The 10,843-nt window shown below is 50.0% G+C and overlaps 1 protein-coding gene across 1 annotated transcript; it reads right to left on the bottom strand.

Moving 5' to 3' along the window:
- Positions 1–248: 248 nt before the first annotated feature.
- CCDC43 (coiled-coil domain containing 43) lies at positions 249–10,645 on the bottom strand. Its single transcript, XM_064733438.1, has 5 exons — positions 10,405–10,645; positions 5,089–5,176; positions 3,000–3,135; positions 2,568–2,623; positions 249–1,425 (listed from the first exon to the last, which is right to left on the bottom strand). Exons 1-5 carry the CDS (start codon positions 10,633–10,635, stop codon positions 1,238–1,240), a joined length of 699 nt encoding a protein of 232 aa, XP_064589508.1. The 5' UTR covers positions 10,636–10,645; the 3' UTR covers positions 249–1,237.
- Positions 10,646–10,843: the final 198 nt, after the last annotated feature.

Below are 10,843 nucleotides of genomic sequence, written 5' to 3'. Positions count from 1 at the left end.
CCTGCCCTGCCCCACACCCTGGCAGCTGCCTGGGCCACCTGAAATACCAGCCAGGAACCAGCACAGTGCACAGGCCAGGCTGAGGAGCAGCAGAGCTGGGTCAGCTCCCAGGAAAGAGCCCTGAGAAACAGAAACAAGGCATGAATGAAGCTGCATCTGCACCAAGGCAAGCCTTGAGAAATGCTGCTGCTGGGCAAGGGGCCAGCAAGGACACAGAACACATGAATGGCAACATCAGTCAGAGGAAATCACTTCTTTGCCAATCAAGATTTATTATTCAAGTCCAAAGATAAAGCAGCTGGAGACTCACACACACACACACACACACACAGCAGCAGCTTGAGGGGGAGGCCTGGCCCTGGAGTCAGGCATGTGGGAGGGCAGGAGCTCAGCACAGGTCACCCCACAGCAAACAGCACAGAGCCTCAGCTCACAGGGTTCGTGTTCTTCCCCAGCAGGCAACACCACCACAAAAAGGCTGGAGCAGCAGGGATGAGCCCTTTGGGGGGAGGAGGAGCATTCAGGAGGCAGCTGTGCCCAACAGTGACCCCAGGGCATCCCTGGCTCACCCAGCTTCAGAGCTTCACCCTGGCACCAGCTGTGGAACAGTCCATGTTCACCCCACAGAACATCAGGGAGCCCCATTTTCCACTCTCTGGAGCCCTAAAACTGTGTCAGGAGTGGGGTTTGCTGCTGCTGAGGCCAATGCTCCTGCCTGGGTGGTGTTTCCCTCATCCACAGTCCCATCACTGCAGCTCAGCTGTTTCACACAGCCCCAGCCCAGCCTGAGCAGGGCTGCAGTGTTGGCCTCAGCAGTGCAAACAGGGATTTGCAAAGACATTTTTCAAGGCTTGTGGCAATGAATTCATGTGTGTGCCCTGGAGCAGCATGTCCTGCTCAAACCTCAAACCACAGCCAGTGCAGGGGCTGCTCCTACACCATGCTCTGCTGCCAGGTGGTCAGAAGTAAAAATGGATCAATTTAACAAGACAGACATAATCACTTCACCCTTCTTTGGTACACAAGCACTGATACCACAAGCACAGGGCACACTGAGTCCAGGAGCTGCTCAGAGATTCTGTTCTGCTATGTAACAAAACAAAACAAAAAAGGAAAAAAAGGCACCACTTTCCAAGAACTGCTCCCAGCCACGTGCCTGGAATTCTTGCTGCTTTTTAAACACACACCATATTCAGAATTAATTTTATCCTTTCAGAGTCCAACTGGAAATCACCAGCTACCGTTTCCGCTCGCCTTTCTGTGTTCGTTTCTTCTCCTTCTCCTTCCTCTCCTGCTTGGCCAGCTTGTCCTTCTCCCTCTGCAGCTTATCCTGCTCTTTCTTCTTCTGGAACTCATCCCTCAGCAGCTCCCGCTCCAGCTTCCTGGCATTCAGCACATCCTCCACGTTGGTGTTTCTGAACAATGCTGGGGAGGGCTAAGGGCTCACATGGGAGGTTTGTTCTACCTCCCCCCTCACCTTCTGACTCCTGCTTCCTCACCAGGCAGGGATGGAACTGGGGAATGAGGAATGCAGAAAGGAGAAGGAATCTCTGGTTGTTTTTCCAACCAGAAAAATCACCCACTCCTAGAGAAGGAAGGGTCTGGAGCACAAGTGGCAGAGGGAGCTGGGAAGGGGCTCAGCCTGGAGAAAAGGAGGCTCAGGGGGGACCTTCTCACTCTCCACAACTCCTGACAGGAGGGGACAGCCAGGTGGGGGTCAGGCTCTGCTCCCAGGGAACAGAGGGAATTGCCTCGAGTTATGCCAGGAGAGGTTTAGGTTGGATATTGGAAAAAACACTTCATGGAAAGGGTGGTCAGGCATTGGGGACAGGGGTTAGTGGTGGCCTTGGCAGTGATGGGGGAATGCTTGGACTCAATCCCAAAGGACTTTTGTTCTTTTCCAACCTTAGTGATTCTGTTTTTTTTCCTAGAAAAATGAGGTTGCCTACTGCTTCTTAAGACTGATGTGTAAAAATAAATATCAAACCTCTACAAACCTGAAAGGAAGCAAACACCCAGGGCACAGCCTTGAGTGGGTTCAGCTGTGTGTGACATGTCTGAACACATATGTGTACACACATGTGCGTGTGTGCAGACAGACAGGTACATACATGTTCCAAATAACTTAGGATTCATATTTAATTATGTGATAAAACCTGCTTCCATCTTACATGTGCCACCTGGGAGCTCAAGGATGGTCCCAGTTCTGAGACAGACATGGCCCCTTGGTCCTGCCCACCCTGGGTGTTCAGCTGCCTCAAAGCTTCATTCCTGACAGGATTTCCCTCTCTGGACACCAGTTAACATTAACCTGATGTTCTGGGAGCACTGTCCTCATCAATTAGCATGATTTATGAAGCTGTAAAAGGTGGAAGAAGGGAGAAGGAAATGCATGGCAGGGTTGGTGTGAGTGCTGCACTCTGAGCACACAGACTGTCCCTGTCACTGTCAGCAAGGTCAGGGGACACAGGGAGAAAAACCAATCCCAGGGAGAGAAGGATGGGAAACTCCCCATGGAGGCTGCCTGCCTGCCAAGCAGCCTGAGCCACCAGCAATTGAAAGGATACATTTTTCTGATCCAATATTTACAGCTGTCGTCAATCCATCCTGTTCATCCCCACCAGTGAGAGAGTTAAGGAAACAAAGCCACCAGTAATGATCTTGTGCTGGGCAGGGAAAAGCTCATTGCTCAGCACCACAAAGAGTTAATTTCTAACCCTCCCACTCCACACACTCTCTGTGTAAAGGATTATTTCAGCAGATTTCTCCTGGGAAAGCTGCTGAGGGATGGGGGCACTCAGTGCTCTCCTGCCACACCTGGGCTGGGCAGTGCCACAAACACCCTCCCAGGAGCTCCCATGCTTTGTCCATGGCAGTTACCATGAAGAATGACTGCAAAGCTTCCCCAGCAGACCCTGCAGAGCTGGGAGGGTGTTGTTTGAGGGGGTTTAGAGCAGCTGATGTCCCTCAGAGCCCCCAGCAGTGCAGGAAAAGGATATTCCTCCTCGTCAGTCACGTTGGCATACTGGGCCAGGAGCGCAGCCTTCCTCTGCTTCTCCTCCTGGGACACCTCCTTGGGCTTCACCACTATCCTGGCCTGCTTCTCCATCATGCTGGCGATGGCCTGGACCTCATCTGGCAGCACAGGAGTGGCAGTGTCAGCCCAGGCCACAGACAAGGCCACCAAGCCCTCGGTGTCACTCACTGCCTGCTCCCGTGTCCTGCAGGGGAAATGCACCCACCCAAAGGGAGAGATCTCACCCAAAAACACCCCTGAGCTTCTCCCAAGGGCACCAGTGGTGCTGCTTTGGGAATCCCAGCTGGGATCTGGGAGAGATGGAGCTGCTGAGGAGCCACCACAGGGCTGGGTAGGGCCAGCATGGGGTGACAGCCTGAGGTGACAGCCTGAGGTGGCAGTGATGGCACCCTGTGCTTCTCTTGGAGGGGAACTCCCTGGGCTGCACCCAGCCAGCACCAGACACTGTTGTTATTCCTGGAGCACACACTGTTATTTATACTGGAGTAAGGGGAGTTTCACAGTGAAACTGCAATCACTCAGGCTCTGGCTAATGAAAATCCATTTGACTCCAAATCACATTCTCTTCTGCTCCAAAGCAGCTTAATAAGTTTATTTAATATGTACTTAACCTCCATCAAAGAGAAATTCTGAAAAGCTGAAGTCAGGGATCAGTTCCATGCTCTCCCTTTCTTTCCAACCAAGAGAGACCAACAGCTGATTTACCTTTACCTTACAGATTTACCTTTTAACACTGAAATTCCACTGCCCATTTCCTAAACTGACATCTGGGTTTTGACACCAATTTTTTTTTTAGTCTGTTAATCACTTCTCGTCAGGACTCTTACTCTGAGTGGATCCACACTTCAGTGGGGATTTATCCTTTTATGGAACCCCTGTGATATAATTTCACCCTGGAATTCCATGAATCCACACACACTGTGCTGCCTTTTTATAACAAGAAAAATCCCTGTGGGTGAGCACTGTCAGGAACAGCTCCAACAATCCCAGTCACTTGTCCTCAAGAAGAATTTATTTGATTTAATGCATGGAACAGCATTAACTTCTCCCTGTCCCCAGCTAAAGGCAAGGTGAGGCCAAGAGCAGAATTCCAGGATTTCTGGGGAAAGCCATGGATGCTGGGGCTGCTGCAGTGACCAGGCACTGACAAGGAGCTCTTTGCAACAAGAAAATGCAAAACCAACAAAAAGCAGGATTTAGACCAAAGGGACATTCCATTGTCACAATCTCCTGTCAGGTCTGTGTCACTGCAATGTCACTGATCCGTGCTTGAAGCACAAATCCTCCCAACTGCACAGGGACCAGGACAAACCTCCCACAGCTGAGGACAAGGGATGGACACAGGCACAGGGAGGAGCAGTGAGAGTTTATCAGCAGCCTCACAGAGCTCCCTCCAACTAGAATTTATGGGGAAAAAGGAGAGCTGTAAGGGAAAATGTGGGAAGAGGAAATGAGGGGGGTGAGCAGCAGCAGCAGCAGGGACAGCCCAGCTCTCACAGGGCACTGCAGTGCACAAAGCAGCTGCTTTCCAGACTGCCCAGAGAGGATCAGCACCAGTTTTCTATTCCATAACAGCTGCAGTGCCAGCACTGAGCACAGACAGCTCTGCATGTGCTGGGAAAGGTTTCTGAAAAAACCACAGAATGGTTCAGGCTGGACCTGAATGACCAGCTCACCCAAAAAAAATCCTGTAGGAAAAAAAAAAAAACACAAAAAACCCCCACCAAAACCACACACACACAAAAACTCAAAGAAAACAAAATACCCAAAACAAAACAAACAAATAACCAAACAACCACCACAAAAAATCAAAAAAACAACAACAGAAGGCAAAAAAATCCACAAATAAGAAAAAATTATGAACCCAAAGAGCAGCAAATGCTGGGGCAGCCCAAATTGAGGCTGCTCATCCCATGCCAGGTGAAAAATTAACAGAGCAGCAATGGAGTGAGAGGCATTGGTTTAACTCCTAGCAGGACAAACACAAAATTCCCTTTGAGGTGAGGCCCTGCAGGTCCCCCCACACTGAGGAGCAGGACACAGCACTCTACCTTCTTTCTCCTCTTTGGAATCAACGACCTGGGAGTCAGACCACCTCTCCACAACCTCCCTGCACACATCATTCAAGAGATCTTCTTCCTAGAAAGGGAAAAGAGACTCCTCAGACTTGGAACAGAGTTGGCTGCTTCAAACAGCACCAGTCAGGCAAGAAAAGCAGCAGCTACAGAGGATCTGCAGGCCCAGCAGTGAGCTCAGGAACAGCTTTTCACCCCAAATCTGCCTTGGAACACACACAGGACTCTGCAGTGTCTGGGATGTTTGGTCACTGTGCACAGGGACACTGACACACAGTGCAGGGGAATCTCTGCTCCCATGTGGATCTCCAGGAGCTTCAGAGAATCTCTGCTTCCTTGGATCTCCAGGGGTTTCAGGAGAATCTCTGCTCCAACATGGATCTGCAGGTGAATCTCTGCTCCAGTGTGGATCTGCAGGAGAATCTCTGCTCCCAGGTGGATCTGCAGGAGAATCTCTGCTCCCAGGTGGATCCCCAGGGGTTCTGCAGGAGAATCTCTGCTCCAACGTGGATCTCCAGGAGAATCTCTGCTCCAACATGGATCTGCAGGAGAATCTCTGCTCCAATGTGGATCTCCAGGTGAATCTCTGCTCCCACATGGATCTCCAGGAGAATCTCTGCTCCAGCATGGATCTATAGGGGCTGCAGGAGAATCTCTGCTTCCTTAGATCTCCAGGGGCTTCAGGAGAATCTCTGCTCCCATGTGGATCTCCAGGAGAATTTCTGCTCCAATGTGGATCTGCAGGTGAATCTCTGCTCCCATATGGATCTCCAGGAGAATTTCTGTTCCAATATGGATCTCCAGGAGAATCTCTGCTCCCACATGGATCTCCAGGAGAATCTCTGCTCCCAGATGGATCTGCAGGAGAATCTCTGCTCCCACATGGATCTGCAGGAGAATCTCTGCTCCCAGGTGGATCTCCAGGAGAATCTCTGCTCCCACATGGATCTCCAGGAGAATCTCTGCTCCCAGGTGGATCTGCAGGTAAATCTCTGCTCCCACATGCATCTGCAGGAGAATCTCTGCTCCCAGGTGGATCTGCAGGTGAATCTCTGCTCCCATGTGGATCTCCAGGAGAATCTCTGCTCCCACATGGATCTGCAGGTGAATCTCTGTTCCCACATGGATCTGCAGGAGAATCTCTGCTCCCACATGGATCTGCAGGAGAATCTCTGCTCCCAGGTGGATCTGCAGGAGAATCTCTGTTCCAACATGGACCTGCAGGAAAATCTCTACTCCCAGGCAGATCTCCAGGGGTTGTAGGAGAATCTCTGCTCCAGTGTGGATCTGCAGGAGAATCTCTTCTCCCATGTGGATCTCCAGGGCTGCAGGAAAATCTCTCCAGGGGCTGCAGGAGAATCTCTGCTCCCAGGTGGATCTCCAGGAGCTTCAGGAGAATCTCTGCTCCAGCATGGATCTATAGGGGCTGCAGGAAATCTCTGCTTCCTTGGATCTCCAGGGGCTTCAGGAGAATCTCTGCTCCCAGGTGGATCTGCAGGTGAATCTCTGCTCCAATGTGGATCTGCAGGAGAATTTCTGTTCCAATATGGATCTCCAGGTAAATCTTCTCCAGGGGATCTGCAGGAGAATCTCTGCTCCAATATGGATCTCCAGGAGAATCTCTGCTCCAGTGTGGATCTCCAGGAGAATCTCTGCTCCCAGGTGGATCTGCAGGTGAATCTCTGCTCCAACATGGATCTCCTTGAGAATCTCTGTTCCCAGGTGGATCTCCAGGGGCTGCACTGCTGCCTCCCCATGGTCCCACCACAGAATCTCTGTGGAATCCCCTCCATGGTGCCTGGAGCAGATCCTGACCCTGCACAGCTCTCACAGCTCCTCACTCCTCTCTCCAGCTCTGCTCCTCATCAGAATTTCTCTTCTTCTCCTGCTTAAATTTGTTCCCTAAAGGTGCTGAATGTCTTGGACCCCATTTGGTATTTGCTCCATGGAACACAGGAGAGCCAAACACCACTGAGCTCAAATATTTCCAAACAAGAAATTATTTGGTTTGGCATTCAGGAAATACAGAAAAAAAATCAACCATGAAAAATACAGGTGAGGTGGATTTTGTCTGGTTTAAAAACTGGACAGAAATAGAACTTGGTTTTAATTTTCTTGATTAGGAATGGTAGAAAATCCCTGGTGCAAGACATGATCAGGACTGAGGAACCATGGACATGAGAGGAGATGTCACTGTGTGGTGGTCCCAGGATGAAGGAGAGATGAGAATCTTGACTCCAGTTATTATTTTATTATTTTATAATATTTTATTATATTATTTATGATGTATTATTTTATTATATATAGTATATTAAAAGAAAATTATATATTAAAACTATATTAAAAGAATACAAGAAAGGATTTCATCAGAAGAGTAGCAAGGAATAGAAAGGAATGAAATGATAATAAAATCTTGTGATTGGCCATTAATTAAAAACAACCACATGAGACCAGTTACCTGTTGCATTCCACAGCAGCAGATAACCATTGTTTGCATTTCATTTCTGAGGCCTCTCAGCTTCTCAGGACAAAAAGGATTTTTCATAAAATACGTCTGTGACATCACTTGAGATGTCACCTTATTTTAACAGTGGTTGTGAAATACAAACAAGTGAACAAAAACAAAATCCCCTGTAATTTGTGTGTGGAATTAGGAGAAGAGAGCTGGCAAGAAAACCCCCAAATTCACCAAATAAAATACTGTTTCAAGAGTCAGCACAGAAATAAGCACATGGTCTAAAAATAAACAAAAAAAGGACATTAAAAAAGAACAGACTATGAACAATAATCACAAAGTCTGAGGGTTCAAGAGACAAAAATGTTTTATAGGAAAGGCAGAAAAATCAAAGTGAGCCAGAAACTGCAAATGAGGCTCTGGACTGGAGGGACATGGGAACCCCACAGCTGCTCAGTGCTGGCAGCAGCAGCACAGAAGGGAAATCTCAACAGAAAAGGGGAAACAGCAGAAAACTGGAATATCAGGAAAGGGGAATATTCCAGCCAGGACACACTTCCCAGGCCTGGAGAGAGCCAGGCACAGCAATGGGCATGGAATGAAGTCTGGTAATTACAGGGAGGTTAATTAACCTCAACCACTTTGCAGAGACATCTGGCTCCATCCCTCAGCAGGCACCGGTTGCTTCTCAGGCTCTTTCAGGCTCAAGGCCTGTGGCCATGATATTTTCTGAAAAATCCCTTTGCCAGGATTTTCCTCCTGAGAACAGGAACAAAATGCAAACAATGGTTATCTGCTGCTGTGGAATGCAACAGGTGCATCTGGGATTGGCCTCATGTGGTTGTTTCTAATTAATGGCCAATCACAGTCAGCTGGCTCTGACTCTCTGGTCAGTCACAAAATTTTATTATCATTCCTTTCCTTTCAAGCCTTCTGATGAAATCCTTTATTCCATTCTTCTAGTATAGTTTTAATATATCATTTTAATATATATAATAAAATAATAAATCAGCCTTCTGAAACATGCAGTGATGATTCTCATCTCTTCCCTCACCCTGGGACCCCTGTGAGCACCATCACAGTCCCTGTGGGTTTTGTGCTCCCACACTGATATTTGGGAGGAAAATTGAGCAGACAGTTCCCAGCACTACTCATGAGTTAACATTTTACACTATTGTGAAAAATGCCAATCACTTGTTTTTAAAATTTTAAAAGTTTAATAGTAATAAAATGGTTATAAAAAATAGTAATACAATTAGAGTAATAATAATTTGGACAAATTGAATTAGGACAATATGAGACAATAAATACAAAGAGTTATGGACTGTCCGGGTACCTTTTTCTGGGCAGCACTAAAAAGGACCCCGTTAAGAGAGGATTAACCCTTAAAAGCAACAGCCTGTTGCATATTCACACACCTCATACAGGATGCATAAATTCCATTCAAATACAGGATTCTGTCTGGTCATTGACAACTTCTTCCTCTGAATCCTAACAGCACCTTCGAGGTGGGAAGAAGTTCATTTCTTCTGATAATGGAGCAATAAATTCCTTTTCTCTGAAAGATTCAGGTGTCCTGTGGCTGCTATCTTGCTGTGAGTCCTTTCTTTAAAAAAAGTATCCTATACAGCATAGTTTCTATTTTAACATTTTTTATAACCCAAAACTATATTTAACACAGTACTTAAGAGAATTAATACAGCATTACTTTCTAATACAACACATATAATATTCATTTGAATATTTGCAAAAAGCCAATCATAAAATACATGCATTTTCCACAGCTATGAAACATCCATTTATGAAAAACCCCGAGACACAGACACTGTAAAAATCATACAGGGAGGATTATGGAAGAGAAATCCCTCCTGGCTCCAGGAATGCAGCAAGGCAGAGGCAAGCGCTGCCACCCACGGCTGTTCCTGTCCATCGGGATCCCATTGCTGACAGACAAGGAGGGTGTGAGGCACCACAGCACCGCCCCACACTCCTGGCACAGGATTTACCATCAAAATTCACCTCTCGGTGCCCACCTGGCACTGCCAGACCGCCCAGATTGAGGTGAACCCCGAGAGCTGCACCCAAACCAGGGGATCCCCACGAACAGAACAGGGGGATCCCCTTCCACAGAGCTGCCACCAGCCCGAGCCTGGCACAAAACCCCAAACAAGCACCGAAAACCTCATAAGGTTCCCGAGTGGGGGTTAAAAAGCCGCTAATGTGGCTGTCCTCGCAGTAATGTCCTTAAATTCACCTCTTGGTGCCCCCCTGGCACTGCCCAGCTCGGGGTGAACCCTGAGCGCTGCATGGATCCCCACAAACAGCCCCTTCCACAGAGCTGCCACCAGCCCGAGCCTGGCACAAACCCCCAAACAAGCACCGAAAACCCCATAAGGTTCCCGAGTGGGGGTTAAAAAGCCCCTGCTGTGGGTGTGCTCCCCCTCAGGGGGTGATCGGCTCTGGGAAGGGTCCCGGGAATGCGGCAGGAGCCGAGGGAATCCCTGCTCACCCACGGCTGTTCCCGTCCATCCCAGCCCCAGCGGGATATCATTCCTGACAGACAAGGCGGGTGTGAGGCACGAGAACCCCAAACAAGCACCCGAAACCCCACAAGGCTCTAAAAAACCCCCTGATGTGGGTGTCCTCCCACAAGGGGGTGACCCGCTCCGGGAACGGGGTGATGCCGGGAGCCACCCCGCCCGTCCTGCTCCCTGTGGAGGCCGCAGCCCCACTGTGAGCAGCAGGGGAGCTCCGGTAGGAGCACGACCCGTTCATCAGCACGGGGCGGACGGCGAGACCCCGCCGGCCCGGTGCGGCGGAGGGACCCCCGCCCTTACCAGGCAGGCGGCCAGCACGGCCCGGAGTGCCTCCAGCCGCTCCTCATCGCTCTCCTCCTCCCGCAGCAGCCCCTCGATGTAGGCGCCGTACACGGCTCGGTCCAGCCCCAGCGCGTCCAGGCGCGCTGCCAGCCACGCCGGGAAGGGCGGCGGCTCCGGGAGCAGCATGGGGGCCGCGATCGGCATCGCCATCGCCATCGACGCCGCGCCCGCCCCGCCGGGCGCCGCCATCTTGGGCCTGCAGAAGGAGGGGACGGCGGCCGCGGCGGGACAAAATTGTGGCGCAGGCAGCGTAGTCAGGCTCGGTGCGGCCGTGCCCAGACCGGAGCAGCGGGGCCGGGTGGGCGGCTCGGTGTACCCCGGTGTGCTCGGTGTGCCCTGTGTGTGCCCCGCGTCACCTGCACCTTTAGCACGGCTTCTCCTCCCCCCGCAGAGCAGC

This window comes from Zonotrichia leucophrys, chromosome 27 (genome assembly GCF_028769735.1).
Source record: "Zonotrichia leucophrys gambelii isolate GWCS_2022_RI chromosome 27, RI_Zleu_2.0, whole genome shotgun sequence".
Classification (NCBI taxonomy): Eukaryota; Metazoa; Chordata; class Aves; order Passeriformes; family Passerellidae; genus Zonotrichia; species Zonotrichia leucophrys.
The sequence above is the reverse complement of the archived record's forward strand: the minus strand, read 5'-3'. Positions and strand labels throughout refer to the sequence as shown.

Bases quoted from the DNA above. Each gene is read 5' to 3' on its own strand.
- CCDC43 (XM_064733438.1), bottom strand. From the start codon at position 10,635: ATGGCGGCGCCCGGCGGGGCGGGCGCGGCGTCGATGGCGATGGCGATG. The intron at 3,136-5,088 runs GTAGAGTGCTGT...CTGTGCTGCCAG, and splicing joins TTCCAAAGAGGAGAAAGAAG to ATGAGGTCCAGGCCATCGCC. The intron at 2,624-2,999 runs ATATCCTTTTCC...TAACTCTCTCAC, and splicing joins AACGTGACTGACGAGGAGGA to TGGTGGGGATGAACAGGATG.